The sequence below is a fragment of the Accipiter gentilis genome, chromosome 10, assembly GCF_929443795.1.
Source record: "Accipiter gentilis chromosome 10, bAccGen1.1, whole genome shotgun sequence".
Classification (NCBI taxonomy): domain Eukaryota; kingdom Metazoa; phylum Chordata; class Aves; order Accipitriformes; family Accipitridae; genus Astur; species Astur gentilis.
The window spans coordinates 14,906,365-14,930,077 of NC_064889.1; the positions used below are offsets into that span (position 1 = coordinate 14,906,365).

The 23,713-nt window shown below is 44.6% G+C and overlaps 1 protein-coding gene across 2 annotated transcripts in view; it reads left to right on the top strand.

Moving 5' to 3' along the window:
• The first annotated feature begins 1,509 nt into the window (after positions 1 to 1,509).
• The window catches only part of PDE8A (phosphodiesterase 8A), a 159,694-nt gene continuing 137,490 nt past the window's right edge, over positions 1,510 to 23,713 (top strand). Inside the window, exon 1 of one of the 2 annotated variants that reach the window (XM_049812540.1) lies at positions 1,510 to 1,923. In XM_049812540.1, coding sequence (XP_049668497.1) covers positions 1,858 to 1,923 — 66 coding nt within the window. In that variant the 5' untranslated portion in view covers positions 1,510 to 1,857. Of the gene's footprint in view, positions 1,924 to 12,055; positions 12,075 to 23,713 lie in introns of those variants that run through there. The other variant, XM_049812541.1, reaches the window with a different exon arrangement.

A 23,713-nucleotide genomic window follows, 5' to 3' on the forward strand; every position in this document is an offset into this window, starting at 1 on the left:
ACACCTGTGCCCTGATACTTCTTGCCTATTTTGTTTGTCACATTTGACTTTACTTCTTTGAAATAAATATGCAATCAACAATGCATACGCCTGGCTCGCCCTTAGACATACACTACTTAGAGTGTTTGAGGGCCTGTAACTATTCATGTCATAGCCTCGATAAACACTTCTAGTTACTGACGATTTTGTAAAATGTAATCTCAAACTCCTTAAAGAGCAATTTTAATTAAACTGCTGAGAAATATCTCATGAAATCCAATTTGATTAATGAAAAGATGAGTACATAATCAAGCATGTGATTTTGAACAAATCACTTATGCACTTTGTGCTTCGGTGGCAGAAAGAGGTCTAAAAATCAGATCCCTGTACCCCTAATTTTGAATGATGCTGCCAATATGAATGTTTGACTAAAATATTTTATATTTTGACAGAATTAACTTTAATCTTTCTGCACAGTTGCCACAAAAAAACCCAAACAAGTTGTCTCCTGCCATATAGATATTTGCGAAGAATTGTTCAGCAAAAAAGGTCGCATATTAGAGAGAGGAAAAAGTGGCCTAACTTTTCCAGAGTAGCCAGTGACCCTGGACTCCTCTGTTTTGGGGATTCTTAAAGAGAGGCCTTTCCCGAGCAGGCCAAGTGGCTGCTCTGAAAATGAAGCCATGTGTGTCTTTAAATAGATGCCAGAGATCACAGTCAGTTTCGAAATTTTAGGGCACCAGCTATCTGCAGTGGCACTGCCTGATACGCAGTGTAAACAGAACAAAGAAGATCGATCTTTTGTTACCTGCTTTTATTTATATTTATTGTAGCCCCTCTTTATAACACATACGGCGTTTGGAGAGAAATGTCACTTTCTAAATTGAGCGTGCTCCTTTAGGTACGTGGTTGCTCCACACCCTAAGAAAAATAATCCATTTGCTTGAGATGATAGCTCCCTTAGGCAGCCTTATGGTATAGCCTGATTTTTACGGACCCTGGCAGGGAGCCGAGGGCTATTTTGTGACTTCGTCCCTATTTCATGCAGACTTTTGAGAGTGGAATTTTTTTAAGCTGAGCACGTGGCAGGTGGAAGTCTTGCCGGCACCTGGATGGGAGCTCATGGTCTCTGCTGCAGGGGACCCCGCAGGGGTTACCCAGCCCGCCGGCTGGGGCACACGGGTCTGCTCACCCTTAGGGAGACGTGCTTAGGGGTTTGACCCCAACGGGGTTTGCAAACAGGGCTTTGTGGTTTTGTACGTGGCCCACGCATGCCTGCTGAGAGCTTTGCGTCGATCAAAGTGAATGTATCTCAGCTCAGAACAGCCAGCCCCCCTGCCATCTTCTCGGGGTTTCTTTCATCTAATAATTTATCTACCCGAGCAATAAGTTGAATGTAAGTCAGCTTTATTACCGCCGTGACGTGGAATGGCTGGTTGCTGGGTGACCTTGCTTCTGGTTTTATGGCCTAGGCCCGCTCTGGCAGCAGAGAGGTGTGGCCACGCGCTGCACTCCGTTGTCAGCCTAATCCCGAGATGATCAGAGGTTCGGTCTCAGCCCTTCTGTAGTGCCCAGGAAGCCATAAACGTTGGCCATTTGTTATGTGAAAACCTGGATCCAGCAAGGAAGGTCTGAGGGAGATAAATGCCTGACAAGAGGAGCTACGAAGGCTTAAAGGAAAGGCCAAGCTCTGTGAAATCCAGCGAGGAACCGGGATCTGCAACCTTGGATTAGACCAGTGACCGTAAAACTGACGTGTGGCTTACTGCAGGGCTTTCGCAGACTGGGATACTGGAGCCTGCGTGGTTTGGTTTGGTTTTGCCCGGAGGGTGATTTAATGTTTTTCATTGGCAACCAAAGTTCTGCAACTAATCAGACATGGAAGAAAATGAAGGAGCAGATATTTTGGAAACCAGCCCTCTCTCTAATGGTCCTTGGTGCAAGGTGAGGACTTCCCCCCCCCCCCCCCCCCCCAATTACAGAAAATATTATCTCTTTCTGCTGTTTAGAAGTGACTTCAGTAAACCACTGCCCTTGGACCAGACTGAACACAACCTCTGCATCAGCCTTTGTAAACAACTTCAGAAATTCCTTAGAGTGAGGTTGTGCTAAACATTAGAAATAGAAATGAAATGGTAACGTGTGTGGTTAAGCAACTGTCATCCACCTCACTGGAAGTTTCAAATATCTGACTAACTACAGGTTTCTGTGCTGTGGAAACTACCAAAATAGTTTTCCTAGGTGCTTAGAAAATCCAGAAACTTCTTACAATTTTAGCAAAGCCACTGCTTTAAGATTTGCAGGTCAAATGTGTTTAGTAAAACCACAGCAAGGATAGGGTAAGATAAGCATTAACTTGGGCAAACAAATTGACAATTTAACTACATGGAACTCAATGTCCAGCAGCAAACTCCTCATATTCTCCCAGAGCTCGCTCGAGAGCATTTAACCTTCCTGATGGGTCAGCGGTGCTTCTTGTCAAATGCCGGACAGTGACGTTCGGAGATTGTTTTCTGTTTGCTTGTGTTTGTAATTTGATCTCGTGTAACAACATTGTCCTCAGCTCACATATAACCACAGGGGTAACTCTGACATCCTGTCTGAAAAAAAACCCTTGTTGTTTCCTGTGTTTGATATTTGAAAGATTTCCAATTTGGACAGGTTAGCATGTTTATGTTAATCTCATCCTGTTACATCAAATTAAATTATTAGTATTTTGGGAGCTGGGTATTCTACCTCCATTTTGGTTTCCCCCAAAATACTGGGGGGTTTTTGCTTCACAAATTTTGGAGGGGACTGGTGGAAGTTTTGCTAGTGCCTGTGCTGAGGCCAGGATTTCAGTCCAGACATTTGTGCTTTGGAGAAAGAGCCTCCGGGAGATCGTGTCAGGAATGTGCCAGTTTAGATTTTAGCTCAGAATGGCCTTTTCTTGATAGGAGTTACTGGAAATTAAGACAGAGAATTTAGGAAACTGGCAATCTGCAAAATATCTGAGTGTTTGCTACTCATTAAAAAATATTCTTAGTGAATACAGAAATGTGTGGATTTAATGAAAATATGTTTGGTTTCAAGAGCTGATCAAGCGAAAGAAACACAATCACCTTGTCCTGTTGGAACATCTGCTCGGCATTGATCACTTGGTGCATCTCCCACGGTATTGCCCAGACAGTCATTCTCGTTAGTGCTTAGGGTCCTTCACTGGAGTATCTCCAACAAAAATATGCATCGCTGTTGCATTTGCTGTTTGCTATTTTTATTTTCTTGTTTACAAAATTGGATGTCCACTTAAAAGGCAGAAGCAAGCAACACTCCAAAAAAGAAAAAAAAAAAAAAAAAAGATCGAAACAATGAGAGCAGTTTGTAAACACTGAGGCTGAAAATTATTCACTCCAAATATTTGGCAAGTGGGCAACAATAACAAAATATGTTCACAGAACTCTAGATCAGTTTGCAATCAAAACGTCTGTGTTTTCATAGTATAGATTATTCATCTCAGATCCTGATTTCTGTGGAGGCAGAGAGTTAGAAACTGTTTTCTGGAGTGTGCAGTTGTACCTCTTGCTCAGGCAAATTTTTCTACATCTGCAAGCGTACCTTGTTTCAAGGATATTGGCACTTTTTTTAGACACTGAGATTTGAGTTCATGGGAACCTGTGCAGGATGCATGGTTGTGGCAGGAGAGAATATATTGAATAATAATATGCACTCTCTCGTGGCCTAAAAGTTCACAGAATAGGTGAAGTTTTACATACTAGTGTTTCATGGCTCATAGAATATTATTTCCTTCTGTAAACCTGGGATTTTCTAGATTTCCCTTCAAAAACTGGGACACCTCCCCCCCCCCCGTGAAAAACCTAGAGGATTTTTTCAACCATGTATTAGTTATATTGATTGCAGTCTTAGAAATTTTACTTCAATGTGATAGCACATTTTTCTCAGTAAGTATTGAGAAATAGTATTGAGAATAGCTCATTAACCAGCCGTTCAGCAACTGCCTTTGCATTTTTTCAAGTGCAAATTTGTGTTTGCAAACAACTTTGTCTGCATCCCATTGTGGGTACAAATGTTACTCATTAGAGCTGCTTTGTCGGCATCCCAAAATGTGGCAACTGAAGATCCAGCTACAAATATTGGTGTTTGTGTTCCCTATCTTAGTGTTTAGTTTAAGAGGGTTCAATCTTGTTTCAAGATGCAAGAGAAAGTATGTTGATGTTCTTTTATTTATGTTTATTAGAAAATCATAAAATATTGTAATTTTCTGTAATTAGGCTGGGGAGCGCCTGTGCTGTGACTCAGCACGGAGACGTGCAGGCGGGCTGGCTCGCACCAGTGCCAGCAGGGCCTTGCTTTCATAGAATTTTAAATGCACTTGTAGGTTTTTAAATAAAAAGAAGCTGGTTAGTTATTAACTTGCAGAAATATCTGATTTTAGAGAACAGAAGATTACAAAACAAACTGGATTTCCACCAGCTCCTGAAGGGCAAACAGTACACTGCATCTGGGGGGAGAGAGAGTTTGCTCCTTGCATTTCCCTGCAGTGTGTTTGTGTTGAAGCTTTTTCACTCTCATAGTACTTGATGTAAATGTTAATTAGCACTCCGGGGGAAATGTGTTAACAAATGTACCTTTGACACAGGTCCACAGCCATGCTTTGCTCTGTAGCTGCAGGCTGGAAAGATTAGCTGGCAAAGTAACTTGTGCCGCTTTTGAGGAAACTCTTCAAACTGAGTACAGCGGAGCTTGCTGAACGCTTCGACTTTGCTGCTCTGTTGCAGCTCAGGCTGCGCTTGCTGCTCTACGGAAGAGGTTCCGGGTAAAATGTGAGCACTCGTAAGAAATAAGCGCAGACTCCTAGAAAAGGGATACTTCTAGCCGTTAGCAGGCTGCAAATAATTCTGCCTGGGCTATGGCTTTCATGTGATGAGGAGAAAACAATGGCGGCTTAGCACAAACTTTGTGGCAGAAATGATTCCTCCTCCTCCCCTAGTGCTGATCTTGATTAGCAATAAATATGGGTGGTAAAGTCATTACTGTAAGCTGTTAGAGTAGAAAGGTAACAGTAATGCATTCATAAATGCATTTACCTCATCACTGCACTTCTTTCCCTTTCCATAGACAGCAGGTCAGAGATTCAGAAGTGGAAATCGTTTGGAGGGTAGGATTTTTCAGCAGTGTTCAAGCCTGCCTTAACTCAGGTTAACTTATAGATATTGTGGTGGTGTCTGGCCAGGTTAATTCCTGAACCTGCCGTGACTTCTGTGAAAACATATGCAGAGCCGTTTTTCAAGATTTGGCTTGTTCAACTGTTCACTGCTGTGCAGTATGAAATCTTGATTTCTCCCTGATGAGGGATAGCTCGTATTTAAGACACAGTGAGAAGAGTCCAAGGTTACGAACAGCTCTCTGGAAATGAGGTCGGTAATTTCAGCCCAGCCCTCGAGAGCTTGGTCTGGGGTTTGTACCAGCAATGGCAAACCCTGCTGGGGGAGAGTCCCCGCGTCTGTGGGTCCAAAGGGCAGCACTGCTGTTGGGAGTCCTCCCCTTCCCTGGAGCAGGATGGCGTGTGAAGGATGCTGGTGTTACGACACGGCTCTTAATCAGCCGGTCTGACCCTGTACCCTTGTGTCGCCCTCAGTGGGTATTTGGAAGAAGCCTACCTTACACTTTTTTCCTTCATGTAAAATTACTTCTTGCTGGGTTTTATGGTCCTGTGGGGAGTTTAAAGCCCGTGAGCTGACTGTTGCTGGTGAGGGGCCATCAGCCTCTCTTTTGGAGCTGACTTTGAGGTTTTCAGAGACTTCAGCGAGGAGGAGGGTGGGCAGAATGTGGACTAGCACGTGTCTGAGTGGTGGGTTGCCCACAGGGCATGGCGTGGGCCCCCCGGGCAAGCCTGACTCCTAAGTCAGCCGTGGAGAGACACCACTGCTTTCTGCTCACCGTATCTCCAGGTTACAGGTGTGAACCAGACTGTGCAGAGTGTACTCGGGCTGCCTGTCTCAACTGTCCCTTCAGCCTGGCTGTGCCCGTTGGCTGTGGTCTGGGACAGTCCTGGGATGGTTTTCTGGCAGAGGGAGTTTACGTGAGCACTCTTATTTTGAAGTGCAGGTGAAAGAAACACCAATCTTCTCCACAGTGGGAGATCTCCTCGCTTTGAATTGCTGCTAGATAAATGTGGCCTTGACTCGGTAAAATATGTCCAAAACTACTGGATGGAAGCCCTCTGGCACAGTAATGCACGAGGACACTGCTGCTCAGGAGGAAAGTTTTATTGTGTTTCATGCTGCTCCCTTCCTTGCCTCTGCAGGGAGCCCCATCTGAGCAAACAGCCCCCCAGCCGCGGTCGCACAGAGCTGCCCAAACCTACCGTGCGGTGAGGCACCGAGCGGGGATGGGGAACCTGCAAAGGCACCCACCGCCCCACGGCACGCAGGCGTCCGAGCCTGCCCGGGAGCGTGCCGCTGTCCCGTTGACTCCGTCAGCCCCTCTGTCTGCATGGCTGGATTTTGGCCTCATCCTATCAGCCTACGAAGTGGTGACAGAGGTCAGACCTGAGCTACTACGCTGGTTGGTGTCGTGGATGTGTTAAATCACTTTATGAAGAGTGATGGGCTGGGTTAGGGTCTGGCCCCGCTCCTGCTGAAAAATTCAATGCGGGGGCTGCTGGGTGCTGGGTTGACTGCCTGCAAGCGCTGGTACCCGGCGTGCTACCTCTGACACAAGTTTTTTCTAAGGCACCAGGGCCCGAGATCCCTGCTCAGGCCCATTTCTGCCTAGAGCCAAGTGTTTTCACCCAGGGAAGGTGTGCGGCAGGGCTGTGCGGGGGAGCACAGAGAGACGCCTCCCTGCCTGGCAGGCTGTGGCACGAGGGGTCCCTGCCTCTCCTCAGCCTGCCTCTGGAGATGGCACGTTGCACCCCCAAGGTCAAGCCGTGGGGAGGTCATTACCTAGCAGACTGCTTGCTTCTGTGTCCCATGGCAGTGACAAAAGAAAGAAGTAATTTTTATTAAACCGACTCTTCTTTAAACAGCGCCCCCCCCCCCCCCCGATTGCAATTAGTCTTCTCAGCTGTTATATATCTGCTGTTGGTTTCTATATTCATAAATTCTTGTCTTGTAGCGAAAATAGATAAACCAGTCAGCAACTGTCTAAGATCAGGTAAAATTGAAACTTTAAGGACAACAGTTCCATCCACAGGGTTACTGACTGTCTCACTGGCTTTGATTTTGGTAAGTACTCTGACTCCTCAGCACCCAGCCCGGGGTTAAAATTCAGCTCAAGTCAAGCACAAAACTCTCTCGGGTTTTGATAACTTGTTTGCTAACTCAGCAATAATCCGGTTCTCATATTCGAATGAACTGATCACCCAACAGGAACTGGACTTCTGCCTTGTTGAATGATGAATGTTGCTTTAGTTGCTTGAAAGGAAAACATACAAGAAATGCAGAATTCTTGTTGACCGAACAACTGAAAGAAACATCACAACATTCCCTAAATCAGCAGATGGCAATTTTCAAAACAAAATCTGAGCAGCAGCCAGAAGCTTATAAGGCAGGACATGATACTATGGCCAAACCAAGACCTTGAATCTTCGCTGCCTAAACTGTGGGGATGAGCGGGGAGCTCTGTCTGGTGATGTTAGCTTGTGTCTCAGAAGGGCTGCTTGTGCATGAACGTACCTGCTTTGCAGTCAGGAAATTTAATTATTGCTTCCACGGTAGCCCTCACAGACTACCTTCTGCATGAAATATGCATTCATACGTGATATGTCCCATAATTTTTTTCTGTTTCCGCATATGGAGTTAAGGTTAATGTTCCATACACTGTGGACAAATAGTAGTTGCCATGGGTACCATAGCCTTGAATTTCCCGTCTCCTGAGTGATTACATTCCCCACCTTAATTTTACTTTATTTGTTTATTTCTGTAACTCCTTATTTCCTTGGTTCACTCTCCTTGAGAAGGCAAAGCAGGACATATCACAGGCTACTTGTATCTTCGCAGGCTTCTGCATTCTGCACACTAGTTTCGGGGGAAATTGCTGGTGTTTTTTCACAAGGTGTTTCAAGCAGCAGGAAATATGCCAGAGTGACACCCAGCACCCCAGAGGCTACGTGAGCCCTAAGCTCTGCAGTGGATACCCCGGCTTCTTAAAGCCTCTGCTACTGGAGATCCCGCAGCCTTGCTGGGCAGCCTGCTCTGATGCTTTTATAGCTTTAGCATTAGAGCGTTTCTTCCTACCACGCTGTCTCCGTGCTGTGTGAGCCCACCTCCTCTTGTCCTGTCCGCAGGAGATATGGAGAACAACTTTATCTGTTCTCCTCTGCAGGAGCCTAACGCTGATGGCAGCCAGAACGAGCGGTCAGCCTGCCTGCTGGGATTCACATGGAGAATCTCAGGAGGCATGTAATGGGGTTTGAGAGTTTTCATCTCAGGTCCTACAATAAGAAAAGGGCTACATTTGTCTGATGGGATTTGGGGGCCTTTGCGACACTGCTAGCTGCTCTCTCTCAGTGCCCTACAAACTGTCCAGGTGTTTAGATTTATTCCATAATCCTAGCCCTCCAGAGAATGGCATAAAATAATATTGAAATGGAAACCACAAGCTATAAAAACATAGCCCTAGTTGGTAAGTAAAATGAATAAGTAGCTGTTAAATGCAAAATGAAAAGGCATAAAAGGACAGTGGGAGCTTTTGCTGTTTAATCTGAAGTGTTCTATAAATAAAGTTAGGTTGCTACATATTGACAAAATTGGTCACCCCTAATTTAAGGCATGTCATAGGCAGTGGAAAAAGTGTCCCATAGACCTGACTAATGTGGATAGAAATAGAGAGCAATTTGGAAAAGTGATGATATAATGCCAGCCTTGTGACTGCAGACCCCGCAAGCTGGACGTCAGTACCATCAGCTGAATAGCGCTTTCCTCCAACAACCATTTATGGTGATTGAGGTCGATTAACGGACACTGTTTACTTTGAAGTCATGATAATTAAAGCTAGAGTGTCATATGCATTGCAATTAACATGCTCCTCTGCACCTAATTCATTCTGACAGTATAGATTGATGATGGTAAATGACCAACAAGGATTTATCATGAGATGATTCTTCGTTCTACAGGCTGCCTCACACAATTACAGGAAGCGATTGTTAAGTTTAGGCTATTGTCCTGGTGTAATCGTGCCTGTTCATTCTTAGCTTTGTTTTGCAGTAAAACCCATCCGAGGGCTTCATAAAGACTCAGTTACGGTCCCTAAGAGGCTGAGCCACGCTCGTAAATGGGGGAGAGAGTGGCACGGGCTGGTGATACTGCTCTTTTTCAGCATCCCAGTGCTTGTAGTCCCTGCTGATATCAGTAGGAGGTGGGACTGATCGGTATTTCTGCAAATCAGATGCTTTTGCAGATGTAATTCTGTTGGGAGGTTAGGCAACGGGTCGGCTGTGCAGTGAGGTGCCTACCTGGGGCAGGGCAGCCGTGTTTGGTACCAGTGCTCTTCCCTCGTGGCAGTGCTGGGGTCTTCTCCTTTGGTGCCTTGGGGAGGAAGGATCTTTTTCTCTGAAGCATGCTACAGGGCCACGGTAATTCGGCAGTCCTGTCTGCCAAGAACTGGTGTGCATCTAAGCAATAGCTTCAAGAGTGGTCAGTATTTTGAATGACCAAAGCAGACTATATAAAGGAGATGCCCCTTCAAAATGAAGGTACCGAGTTCCCTGCAAGCTTAGAGCCTCAGGGGGTTTCACAAGCCCAGCTTGCAAAATCTTGACTTTCAAGCCAAGCTGGTCATGGCTGGGGGCACAACACCATGTCACGCTAAGCAGAAGTCATGAAAAATTACATAAATTAAGTGAAATTTTCCAAAGCATATAAGGCACTCCATCTCTGGTTACTTCTTGCAAAAAGTAGTTTCATCATTGCCTTTTCTTATAATAGCTTCCTTGTGTACACAAGGACTTAACCTGGCTTATTTAAACCACATCATGTATTGCTGCAAGAATACCTGATTAACAAGATGATCAAAGTGTGCTGTTCCACATGTCAATCAATAGGAATTAATATGCAGGAGCCTAGTCTAAAAACGGGAGATTATAATGGAGATTTGGTTTTCTTTGTCCTGAAGCGTTGCTGTGTGAGCGAACAAGCGCTGATATGATGAGGTGAGCTTTACTGCCTCCCCTCCCTAAGGCTGGCATTTTTCTCACTCCTTGCCCGTTCCCCCATTTGTACCAATGCCAACCTCCCTCCTAGGTGTGGTGAAGATCCTTTGTGTTTGCAGCAGAGGTCTGAGATTATTTTTGTAAAAGAAGCGGAACAGTGGTATTGCACAAATGCATGGCGGTGGTATTTTACCAGCAGCAGGTATCTGACTGTGATGGGGGTTTGACATTTTCCCCTGATGCACGCACAAGCCCTGTGCAGAGAATCACACTGCATACCAATTGCCATAGCTTGTAGCAGGTACTGATCGCAGGCTTAACCGTTTATTCCTTAAAATAAATAGGGCACGTGGAGGATTTGAGTTGACCACTTAGTCAAGTGAAAGCAGTTTTCCAGATACCTCTTCTCAGGGCACACAGCCAGACCCTGGCTCGCTTTTCTTTGTAGACTAGATGGGCCAGAAGGAAACCAGTGATCATAGCCTCAGAGTTGAATGGGCTAATTCCTACATGACTATAATAAGGACCCTTGGCAGAATGCACAGCAAAACAGCTTCTCTCTAGTGGCACAGTAACATTCTGCAGTGCCAGGAAGAGCTTGGTTTGAGTACAGAAGGCGACTTTGTGGGCTCTGTTGCCCCCTCTGCACACTTGCTTTTCCTTTTCGTTCCTGACAGTAGCCAAGAGAAGGTGAGGAGAGTGGGATGATGGAGTTAAGAGGAAAACAAAACCTGCAACAACCAATGAAAAACAAAAAAGAATTTGGGATTTTGAAATTTACTTTTTTTTTAATTGACAGGATGGGCATTTTCTTAATAAGAGTAATAGAAGCCTTAATAATAATAATTTTTCTCCAGAAGAAGTTTGCTGGATGGAAACATTCTGACCAGCTCTATCAGAGACTGAAATACTAAGAGGAGCCAGAGGTTCAGCTGGTAACTCCAAGACCCTTAGTATTAAGACAGGTAAATGGTCCCCTGGGCCCTGCCTACCTTGGCAAGAGCTGTTTTCACAGTGGAGCAGGTCTACTGTGCATTGCGGGGTCACCCCGCCGGGGTCCCAGGCACAATTAGGGGAGCTGTGTGCTAGTGAACGTGCCTGGGACATAGATAGGCACTGGCATGGAGAGGATGCCTGGCCGCCACGAAGCCTGCAGGCGCTCGGACGCTGCTTCCCTCTGCCCTCGGGATGTTCCTGGGGTGCCCCTCCAACCTCCTGTCAGTCCCACCAACATCTGCAGCACCTTTTGCCGTGCTGGCCACGAGTGTGCGGTTGGCCGAAGCTGTCATCCACCCCAAATGGACTCGAGTTGGTCTCTGGTGTAGGTGATCTGCCAGTGTCATGTACTCCCACGCCAGCCCAAGCACAAGCTTAACTGGAAGTGTTTTTAGTGTTTATAGGAAAATATTGCTCTGCTTTGCCCGTACAGCCCCGGGGACGCTAGCTTGATCCTGGTAGCTGCTGGTTGTGCAACGGTGCTCCCTGTGCTGCTTCCCTCTGCTCTCTAACCACATAGTTTCTCTTCCAACAGTAACCACACAGGATGGGTAAATAGACCAGAGGAAACAAGAAAGGTGGGGAAAGAATGAAAAAGTAGAAACACTTTTTTATTTTTTTTCTTCCTTCCTTCTTCCTCCCCCTTGGAACAAAATCTATTGGGAAATGGGTGTATCTGAACTGTCCCTCCTTCCCCAACCTCAGAGAGACAGTGACGAGGTGGTTTTGGAGGGGAGGAGCGTGTGGATGAAAGAGGAGGTCTCTGGGGCACCATGGTCATGGAAACGCACAGAGTTGGCGTTAGTGTTTGTTGTTGTTGGCTGCAGAGACGCCTGCTCTGCACCTTCAGCCCTGAAGAAACTGGGGTACATCTGAAAGGGTTTATCATCTTTGCAGTTTTTCCCCTGTGAATAAGAAAATAGGGCTTGGGAGCAGAGCTGGATGAATGGTGAGTTTTTTGGTTTGCTCTCTGACTCGTCCCCCTCAAATTTGAAAAATAAACATAGGTGTAATGAAACTAAAAGCAGAGGTTCCTCTGGAAAAAATTGAGGGGGTTTAGGAGGAAAATAATGAAATTTTGCAAAATGTTTTTATTCAGTTCCAAACAGAATGCCTGGCATTGCTTTATAAGCTGTTTATTTTTGTCCCCTTTCATTTTGGAAAAGAAAAAATCAAACCCAAACCATTTCATTTAGAAAATACCAAAGCAAAACATTTCACAGAATCATAGAATAGTTGAGGTTGGAAGGGAGCTCTGGAGATCATCTAGTCCAACCCCTCTGCTGAAAGCATATTTGAATATTCTATACATTTATGTTTTGAGGTTTTGTCTGTGTTCACAATAATTTCCCAAATTTGGCTTGAATTTCCAAATTGATCTGGTCCCCCACAAATTGTATTTTGGGGGTCAACTTAATACTTACTGATTTTCTATTTTCTTAGACTTCTATTTGGGATATTTATGTCCTCTCTGCCAGGCTGGCAATGTACACTGTCTTTGGACTCCATATACACAGTGTTTCCCAGATGTCATGGATTTCACATAGGTCCTCTTTTCTTCTTCCATATAGCTTTATATAGCCACAAGTGTCTGACTTTATATTTGCTTATTACAGCACACTTCTTACTTGTGACTTAAAAAGACGTGGACATTCATGGAAGCAAAACATCAGTACTGGTTATGAAAAGTAGTAATATACTGTCTGGTTGGCTTCCTACCTATGTCCATACATTTCAAAATGCTGATCCATGTCTGGCAATGATTTACTAAAAGGACAAAGTAGTATCTGTCATTTATCCACTAACTGTTTTTGCCAGGTTTAAAAAAAGAAAAGAGACAGGGAAAAAAAAAAGGGGGGGGGGGGACACGACTGATAAAGAGCATAAAGAGCAGCTGATGCCCCAGAAACGTGAATGACTAAGATGCCTCAGACCTGGACATGCCCAAAAGTTTACACAAAGCCTAAAAAAAAGGTTGCATTGGGAAAGTAATTTATTGGTGCCCATAACAGTGTCACCCATGTGCCCTGTGGGATTTGACACCTGAGTTCCTACTAGTTGGGGGTGGCCGCCCTGTCTGAGCTGCCATTTTGGCAGAGATTTTTAATGGCAATTGGTGTGATTTGGACACTGGCTGGAGTAATAAAATTGGTTTTGTCACTTTTGTAGTCCAGGTGCTGTGGGCAGGACTGAGGGACTGTCTTCCATGTCTATATGCTAAGTACACTAATGGAAAGCTCAGGTAAAGGAAACCCCCATGCTTGCTTCCAGTACAGCATTAAACTTGTCCACTCTTTGTGAAATGGAAAGACAATAATGGCTCTGTCAGAAAATGCAACTCAGCCCTTCTATTTTTTTATTTTCTTCTATCAAGGATTTTAGTTTCCTTTTCTGCCTTTTCTTATTGTAAATCACAAAGCCAGGCTAAAACTCAGGGGTTCCTTTGCAAATCCATTCCTTCATGCTTTCAGCTGGAGCAATTTTCCAACATTGATATGAGCTCACAAAATGTTAGTCTGACTTTACATAAGATTTTCCAGAGTTGGCTGAAGGTTTTGGCTTAGTTCTAGAATAAACTGTTTTGGAAATCTTTCTGGAGTAGATTCTGGATAACCTGGCACCATTTAAAGGATTAAAAAGTCACGCATAATTTGCCCTTTCAAAATACTCAAGGCTTTTAAATTTCTCACCCCAGAAAATATCTTTCTTTTCATCAAACATCAGCTGTTTCCAATTGCTTTATTCTATTTTGGTCACCTATTCTCTTTTTTCCTTCCCACGCATGACTAAATATCTCCTTTAAATCAGCTTGAAGCAATTCGTTTTTCCATTCATCCATTCAGTTGTGCTGGTTTCTTTCGTTGTTGGAATGCTACATGAATGTCATACATTGAAGGAGCAATATCATCTGTGCAGTCCTGAGTGCGGGAGCACTTGGCGCCAGTTCTGCAGTTTAATACGTGAAAAACACAAAGACAGCTGCCAGTTTCTGCATGTTTTAACCGGTTTATTTTCTGCAGCTCTGAGCAGAAATGCTGGGGCCATGGCAGCCCCACACAACAGCATGATGCTCAGGTCTGTGGTCTCATGGTGAACGTGGCAGCTCCTGAACCGGTGGGACTAATTCTGTCTCAGCTCAGCACTAAGCTCAAGCAAACCAGTCCTTTTGAGAGTCAGGCACACCAACCCTAGGAGCCAGGCCACACTGCTCCAGCTGTGCTGCTTGTGGGTTATTCCTGAGCCATCTCTGTGCAGCGCTCGGCTGCCGGTTTGGATGTGCTGGCTTGCCCAAAGTGATGGCACAGGCTCTGCGCTGTGCATTCGTGCCTGGTGTGGAGGTGGCATAAGAAATTGGTTACATTACTTTACGTGTAGGTGAACTGGATCCCTTGTTAAAAGTGCAGTGAGGTGCAGGTGCCAGCCCTTCTTATGAGATATGTCTGTGCAAGTCCTGCATCGAGCTTCAGTGACCAAAGAAGTGTTGCTGCTTACCAGTCCTGCCAGCTCTGCAGCACCTAAATGCCATCTTGCATTTGCCTTGATTTGTATAGCTGATGAGCATGCATGCTGGTCTTCAGTAACCTTGGTTTGTTGCCCTCAAATTAGAATGAAATTTCTCCAACCTTTGATCTGTTGTATAATATACAAACACCCACCAGATTTCTGATCGATGTGTATACGACACATGCATTTTCTTTCCAGCTGACAAACACAGAAGCTGAAATTATCCAGAAAAAAAAAAATATCAAGGCCAAGCATAGGAAAGGGTTCGGGGTTTGGGGGGGTTTCTTCTTTTCGTGAAGAAAATAGTATGCTGGACACAGATTTGACAAAGTGAATGATCCAGGTTTTCATGGCAATTGCCTCCCAGCTCTAGCTGTTGTAGTCATGGCTGATCTAAGCTACACTGCATGCTGCAAGGGAAGGAGTTGGGTTCAGGCCTGCCAGAAAGCCCCAAGCACTAAACCTTTCTGTCCAGAGTGGGATACGTAAAGCTACATCTCCCCAGGATTGCTGCCAAATGACTAATCTTGGACACTTTCAGGCATTCCAGTATGTCTGGTTAGTGGTTACTCTAGCCATCCTATCGTGTTTTTGGGAACCAAATGTTTTGCACGCTAAAGCAAGGTGCATATTATACAAAGGGTGCCTATAATGGATTTAGGTAGAGTTAGTAGCCAGCACACAGTGGCTTTACATCAAAGATAACCATATGAAGAGGGAGCACTGTGTATATACTCAAAGTCTGAGACGCAAGGGAATCAGACCCCTTTCTACATATTTTACTTAGGAGTCATGGGCAGAGGAGGATAGGAGAGGGATTTTTAAACACTGAGTGAATTAATTAGTTCATTAACTTCTGTTTTCATTTCCATGCAAGTGACAACTACCTGTTATGCTCAGAGGTGAGCTAATGAGACAGTGCTCTGCAGTAAGCCACTGCTCAGACAAGCATCACACTATTTACAGTTAAAAAGAGCTCGTGTTTTCTATGAAGAGATCCCAAGCTCGTAGACTATTCTGTTCCATAACCTTGCTTGCTCCAATTTATTAATGAACTCCCTAAAACTGGACTAACTGTGGTGATTCCTTCATTGGGTGGTTCACAGAGCTGTCTCAGGGCAAACTCCAATGGGAATTCAAGCATCATCTCATAGGATTTTCCTTTTTGTTTAAGGTACAACATATATTTAAAAAAACAATAATATGTCCAGACACTGATCATCTACTGTACGTAGCTTGAATGTTTTCCTGTAGCCAGCACATCTGCCAGAGACTACTCCTGGTTCACGTGAATGCTTTTGGGGTTTCACTGTACTTTTTACTTCGATGATAAATTATTCTGGTTTCCAAAGGTTAATCGTAAGAAGAGATGTCCTGTCCAGATAGTATGGTTTCCTTTTAATTGGCTTTTTGGATCTAGCTTTGTTCTTATACTATGGGATAATGGGCCAAAGGCGGCACCGTGCAGGCTGTGTTGATGAGAGTTGAATCGCACTACAAAATTTTCCTTCTGATCCTTCTTTTTCTTCTAAACTCTTCTGCCTCCTTTCTCCCCTTATATGGAAGCCCTTTGCCTTGTATCTCCTGTTTGGCATCGGGACTTGATAGGCTGGATCAGGTCACAGTACTCGCTTGTCTGACAGACGGCATGGATATCCGAGAGGATGAGCTGACCTCACCGCAGCCCGTTACGTGAGGAGGCAGCCATGCACCAGTGAAATCGGGTTCCCAGCCCCAGCTAATACACAGCATTGTCCTGTCTTTGTAGGTAACACTAAATCTTTTTAGAAAAGTGTTAAATTTTGTGGTTACACGAATCTATTGTCTTTGTAGAGAACTGCAGTCAGTAACCTGTTGTACTAGTGCAAGGAGCTATTGTCATGTCCTAACATGTTCCCCTAAAATACCAGGTGTGCACACAGAGGATGCTTAAAAGCTCTTTGCCGGGGTCCATCCACCCTGGCTAGCTAAGCCCGATTTTAAACTCATACAACTCGATACTCTGGAAACACACTTTAAAAGAGGACTAACCAGCTGCTTTAAGTGGGAAGAATTAAGGGAGCTTGATGGCTGTGGGTGCCACCCACCAGTTCCCTGGCTGGCTGGCCGGGATGTGGAAGGGTTGGGGATTGTCCCCCTGAACGCCGCGTCCAGGGCAGTGCAGCAAGCCATCCCAGGACGCTGGAAAGCCACGCTCGGCCCTCCCAGCTCCACTCTGCACCAGGAAGGGGAGGGACTGCTCCAGCTGCATCCGTCCCGTCTGTCTGGCCACAGGAGGCCCTTGAAGTACAGAACAAAATAAATTCCCTCAACCCTAGCAATTTTCTCCAAAGCAGATCAGCAGGCGGCAGGCCTATGTTCTGTGGCTTGCAGCGGGCATTCACGAGTGTCCCAAGATGCCTGCGTTTTGATGACTATATCCCTAAGACATGCCTCTGGTGTTTTTCTGTGCCCACAAAGAACATTTGAAAGACATCACATAGGGACCAAAATCATCTCCAATGGCTTCACATAGGGACCAAAATCATCTCCAATGGCTTCAGGGGAGCTGCTTCTAATCCTAGAGCTCCTTGTCTGGGTACCAGCACCCAAGTGCTCCAGGCGGTTTGGCTGCAGAGAGCCGTAAGCTGGCTGGGAGAGAGCACACCAACACACCCCTGTGCCTGCCGCTCATCTTGCCAGAAATCCTGCTCTCAAAGTCCTTCTTGAACGGGAATCCAGCTGTTATGCAGAAAATGCCAACAGTTCCACGCTCCAACAAGAATTAGGAAGTCTTTTAAACCAGCGGAGTTAAAAAAATAGATGGAGATGAGAAATGTTTCCTTGTACAGCTGTGAGAGGTTCTCTGTGGGTTTCTGAGCTTCCTCAAGTGTCCTGTTATTCCCCACATACAAGTCAGAAACTGAGTAAACTCACTGTACATGTCTCCCCAGTGTAGCAGCTCCTTTTTCTGCAGTGGTTCCCATTTGTAAGAAAGCTGGGAGGCATTCCTTTCTAGGGGCACACCTGCTGCACTAAATCCCATCTCACTTCATTGACTGTTACTAGTGTTTTCATGATATATTGGCCTTCAGAGAAGTGCAATCTTAAATAAGTGTCAGAAGGTTGTTCTGCTTAAAGCCTTTTAGGTGATCATTGGACAGTTCAAGCCTGTGGTTGACACCAAGCAGTTTTTTGCTGGTGCTGACCAAGATGTGCTAACTCTAGGAGAGGCAGAGCTTTACTGCAAAATCGTAGGTTATGTTAGAAGTACTTAAAAATACAGAATTTTACTTGGCTGTATTAACTATCTTAAATATATGTTTTCCCAGAAACCACTGAAGTTTCAAAAGGTGAATGCTGTGGTGAAGGGGGTCAGATTACAGCCTTTATTCCAGGCAATGACAAATACTTCCTAGGTGACTTAAGGCAAGACGCTCAATTTATGTTTTCCCATCTGTAAGGAATTAGAATCATAAATCAACCAACATTTATGATGTGTTCCACTATGATATCCACTGTGATAAGGCCATATAACTTTAGATAAATGAAAGTTTACTTTTATTTGCTGCTCAAGAGATAAAAGAAAGCAGTATAGCAACTGTTCAAGAAGAAATCCAAAGTTTCTGTAATCTCTTCTGGAGTTCTTTTTTCACTGAAGTGGTTAACAAAGCTTGGATGTAGTGTATTCTAATGTGCATAATTTAGCTGAACACTTTAAATTCTTTTAGTTATATGGCTCCCGTCTGTCTGTTTTTGTTTTACTTTTTTTTTCCACTGCTGAGCTCCATAATTGTTCCTTTTAGCCACAGTCACCTAAGGTCAGGCTGTACCTTGCTGAAGAGCCGAACTGCAAACAAGGCTAGCTAAATCACGTGTCTCCAGCCTGTTCCTGTTATTAATCCTCCCAAGTTCTGGGCCTAGCACTTGGCAGAGCAACAAAAGTAAACTTGTTGTCAGAAGTTCACATTCTCCTGCAGCAGAGGATGAGCTGGGTAATTCCTGCCTTTTTTTAAGGCTGTAGTATGGGAGCTACCTCAGATTTATTTCAATAATGCAGGGGGCACAGACAACTGTATTTAAAGGCCAGTGCTTGTGCAATGTGAATTCAGTCTGATAAAATTCTGTTTCTGTTCCCAAAACGTCTTTCAGAGTGCTTTCATTAGTAAATATGCTGTCATTGTAACAAATATGATGCTGGCTTTAAACTGATGAGAAAATGGCCAAAGTACGTGCAGTTTATACTCTGACAGGAAGCCGGTCTGAGTATTTAGGTTTTGTCTGAAATCTACAGCACTACAAAGAGTTTTTATTCCTGCATCAGTCTGTGTCTAGCAAGGTCCCTGCTTAATTTACTTTCTCTTCCTCTTAAAATTTTCACAGTCTTCATCTCTGCTTCAGCTCTTTGTCTGTTAAGTTCATTGCGTGGGAGCAGGCACAGCAAATTCAGAAAATCCAATTGGAAAGGTTGATATACTTTGTCCCCAGAGCCTCCGGGCAGCCCGGGAGAGCCCAGGCGCTGCCAGCACAACCCTGTGCCAATACAAGGATCTAACATAAAATGCTATGCTGGGATAAATGTGGGCTCAATCTTCCCTAATTAAGGCAGCTCAAATAGCAGCATCAGATAAATGCCTCAGATGGGAAAGTATAATTGTAATTCTTAATGTGTTGATGTTATCAATAGGTCACTATATTAAGATAATAAAAAATGTCATGTGGCAAAATGGTGAGAAAAGTTAAAAAAAACCCCAACAACAAGATAAAAGTAGAGATCCTAAAAAGGGAGAAAACCAGCCGCCCTCATTGTCGAGTGTTTATGTACTCCTCATATAGGTCAATATTTAGGTACATGTGGGAAAGTGCTTACAAAATATTTTTGATTAATAGCCTAATGTTTCTGAGACATGAGGCAAGGAGTTACTTGGCATGCTTTGGGATGGCTTGGTGTGTTCAGGCATCCCCAGGAGTCGCTGTGAGAGCATGCAATCTATTCTGTTTGGTACTGGAGCAGTATAGCCGTGCAGCCCAACTGCATCTTGCTGTAATCAACTGTTGAATATAAATTAGTGGCATCCACAAAAGTCTAATATAAAGCAGAAATGATTAGTGTTTGACAGAGAAGAAGGAGAATTCAAAGAATGCTTCTGCTGTGGGCTGGAGATCATAATGATGTTCACACACCTGAAGAGCAACATCTAAAGGCAGCCTGGTTGCTTAGGAATAGCTAAACTACATTATCACCTGCAATGACATTGAAGTATAATTTCCAAGACTGTATCCCTAGCAGATTGTCCTAAACAATTCTGGGACATTTAGCACGTCCATCTTTTCCTCTAATGGGCAATTTTTTTAGGACTAACAGGAAGCTTTTAAAAATGTGGCTAATGCTGTGTTAAGATGAGTGTTGCAGCATTGTGCTAATGTACAAGGAACTGAAACTAAAGGCAGTGAGCAACAGTGAAGGTGGCTCATCTAATGGAGTTCTCTGTACTAATGAGAATGCAACACTACCAATAAACAGCCAAATAAAGAAAAGCAAATCTGATTTAAAATTATCTCAGTTTGCCTAAGTGCCGTGTCGTGACCACAAAGGAGACCTTCAAGAGGGATTCTGAGTACTAACCTCACTGCATTGGAGATAAGAAATCAGCAGGTATGAAAAAGTCTGAGTTTTCTTGGAAAACAATCTTGTGGTGAAAAAGTGTCTCCTTCTGTTTGACCAACACTAAAAGCCTGTGACTGAGGCTTGGATCAACAAGCTCTTAAGGGCTGCAGTGAGGTGATGCCATTGTGCCGCTCTCATGAGGAGCCCTGATCTCCTCCCGGCGTAGCTGCCCACCCTGCACTGGGTGCCCCGGCAGCCCTGGCCCTGCTGCAGGGCAGGGCCGGCCATTCACAGGGTCCTTTCTGTCCCAGAGAGTCACCTTTTGGTGATACTTCATTTCTGTCTTCCACGCGTTAAGGAACAGCCAACGCAGCTAGCCAGCAAAGGAATAAACAACAATGTGTTTTACAAAGCATATGCAATCAAAGGATCTGCTCCCTCTTATCTAAACCTGTGTGCCGGTGATTGCTATCTGAGTGTAATTCGTGCAGTGATGGATATCTCTATCGCTATAGTGCCTTTTTTCCATTCTTAAATGTGCAGCAACTTGTGCTGCCAGTCAGGAAAATTTCGCATTTCTCTGGTTTGTTTTGTAAAAGCAGCATCTGCATGATGCGTTACACTTAACATGTACACCTACAGTCTCTCTCCAAGCACAGTGCTTCCAAACAGCCCTTGTATACTAACTTTTTCCTGTTATTTAGCTTATAATGTTAATAAAAACTTGAATGGAAAGGCTGTGAGGGATGGAATTTGCTATATTGCTTTTTTCTTCTTTAATTTGTTTTTCTTTTTGATCATCTGTTACATAATCAGTGAAACACCTCGCAGCTGGATGCATAGTTTCAGCAGTGAGAAAGCCTCCAGCTTTTTTTGGTAAATGAGCAAGCACTTTAAAAATCAAAAGTGAAATACTGTTTGGGAATGAGGCCTAGTCCTGCATCCTGTCATTGCTGCTGATCCAAGGTAGGAGGAAAATTGGGCCTGAGCTCCTGCCTAGACACTAAATTAATTGTGGGTGTGAGACCTGTTAATGTCTCTTCTCTCTCCATCTCCTAGGGGTGTTCCGTAGAGAGCTGAATGGCCCCTTGCTTAGTCAGTGGCAGGTATGAGTTCAGGCTAGCCTGCTGCTGTTTTTTGGGGAAACCTGCAAGAGAGGGCAAGCGTTTCCCAATGTCCCCCTCCCAGAGCTTCCTAGAGATCCCCCCTGAATGGAGGAGAGTGAGTGGGGGCAGAGGCCCCAGGAAGGTTTGCCCACCTGTGCATGATGTATGGGCTAGACAGGGCACTGCCTGAAAAGTGAGCAAGTAAGATGGCAACTCCAGGTGCAGCAAGTGGGGAATAACAGCCCACGCTAACCATAAACAAGCGTCTGGGTAACCAGCAACAGCGGAGTGCCACGCAGCTGCAATTGCTGCCTGCCTCTGTGCAGCACAGGTCTCTCTGTACTCTCAACCCGCTGAGAGTAAGCTGAATTTAGACTGTTACCTCTTGTAGTATTTTTCTTGAGTACCTGTGTTTCTCCTCAGTGGAAAACTGATTTTGCTTGGATTTGCTGTTCCTGCTGAGAACAACCATGGGTGTCTTTGGAGAAAGTTTTTGTAGTGAGGTTATTTCAAGCATTTTAGTAAGCATCTTCTGTAGTAGACATACTTCCTTTTTTCCTTCTCACTTTACTCCTCTCTCTCAAGAGGCCACATGGCTTTTCCCAAGTGAATCTGTGAAATGGACAGCTACTAACTTAGTTTCCTTTTAAAAGGATAATTGCTTTAGGTCAGATTTTGAAGCTCTCAGGACTCAGAGCTCTTGCTGAAAAAGTGGTTATTTCTTTTGATGCCCATGACTGTCAAAAGGAAGATGTGATTTTTAGATGTTTATACTGGCTGACCAAGAGGGAAACGGTCTGCATGCAGGTCTAAAGAGATGTCTTGTGTATGGGATGACCTTCTCAAATTACTCTGATGCTTGCCTGAGAGTGCAAGGAGATGAACAAATGTTTACTTGTTTTGTCCAGTTTGGTATACTTGTTGTGGCAGTGAATTTAAGAGTGATTGTTCTGGCTTGGTTATTTTAATTCTTTGTAAGGCTAATGTGTGTACTGGTTTCCCCTGAAACTCCCCCAAACCAGAAATGTAAACCAGATTTGGGCTGTGTGAAAAGGTGTGTTTAGCACTTGGGGCATGAGAGAGATAAGGGAAGGAGTGGCACTGCTCTTGGTTATCTGTGGCCACGGAAGTGTGAGCTCTCATTTCTTCAAAGGTATAAGGTATAGGAAGCAGAGAACTGTGCCCTGGAGTGGAGGTATATCAGGGAGACAAAGCACCACATCTTATTTCAAGTAAGAGGAGATTAAAAAGCCTCTGGACTGAGCATGAGGAGCCCACCAACATGGGCACAGTAAGTGCAGACCCAGGAGGTGTTGCCAAGGTGGATATACACCATGAGATCAGCCTCCCCCTGCCCCATCTGTTTGAAAGTCTCTCAGGAGTTTAAAGGACATGTTTTAGAACTATTTTGCAGCTCCATTCCTGAACCATTTTGGTGAATTTTTTTTCATAGCGCTTGCTATTGTGACTGTGTTACAGAGCCTGTCAACCCCTGCAGCACCCAGCTGTGCTGGCTGTAACCATAATTCACAGAAACTGCCAAGTGCTGTTCTGCTTAATATGACAGATTCTTCCGTGATAGCTGTGCTACAGCCAGCCCTGGCAAGCATGTTGGGAAGGATGGTGCCCATGTGGGTAAGATTTATGTTTGTTAGGGCTCTGGTGAGTGAGCCTGCAACTGCTGCCTTCCCCATTTCAAAAACTCGGAAGATTTATCTCCCCGACACATCCTGAATTCCCCCCCCCCCCCCCCCTTTTTTTTAATAGCTATCCCCAGAAAACTTACATGGTCTGGTTTCTCCACCTGCCCTCAGTGTGGTTTCTCCTTATCTCTTCCCCAAATTGTCATCTCCTCTTGCAATTCTTGTGGTGTTGCTTTTCCTGCTGCTCAGCTGCATGTGCAGACAGCTGTAAAATGGAGTTTACAAGACTCATGATCTATGAGCACTGTGCCATGGCACCGCAGAGGTCGGATTCTTGTACATTCCTCCTCACAGCTGTCTGCACGCAGAGCTGCTTGCAGGCAAGTGGCAGGGAATGCAACTTCCCTGATGGGAGCTTACAGAAACAAGAATACAGTTGGAAAAATAGTATGAATCATGAATGAAACATTACTCACAGAGCCTGATTGCAATGTAAGAACTGGATGTGAAGCATTCCTGGAAAAAGGGGTACATTTGGAGAGAGTAATAAATTGCACAACCATCTCTGGGTTATCTGTTTGATGGTAAGGTATGCTTCTCTTGGTTGCTTAAGGGTTCAGCTTCTTGCATATGTAAGGATACTGCCTTGCTCCACAGAAAAAAGACCTAATATCAGGGAAGGATTGTACATAGTTGGATATGATTTGAGTGTATTTAAAGGTATTGGTTTGGCCCAAGGAAAGGAAAT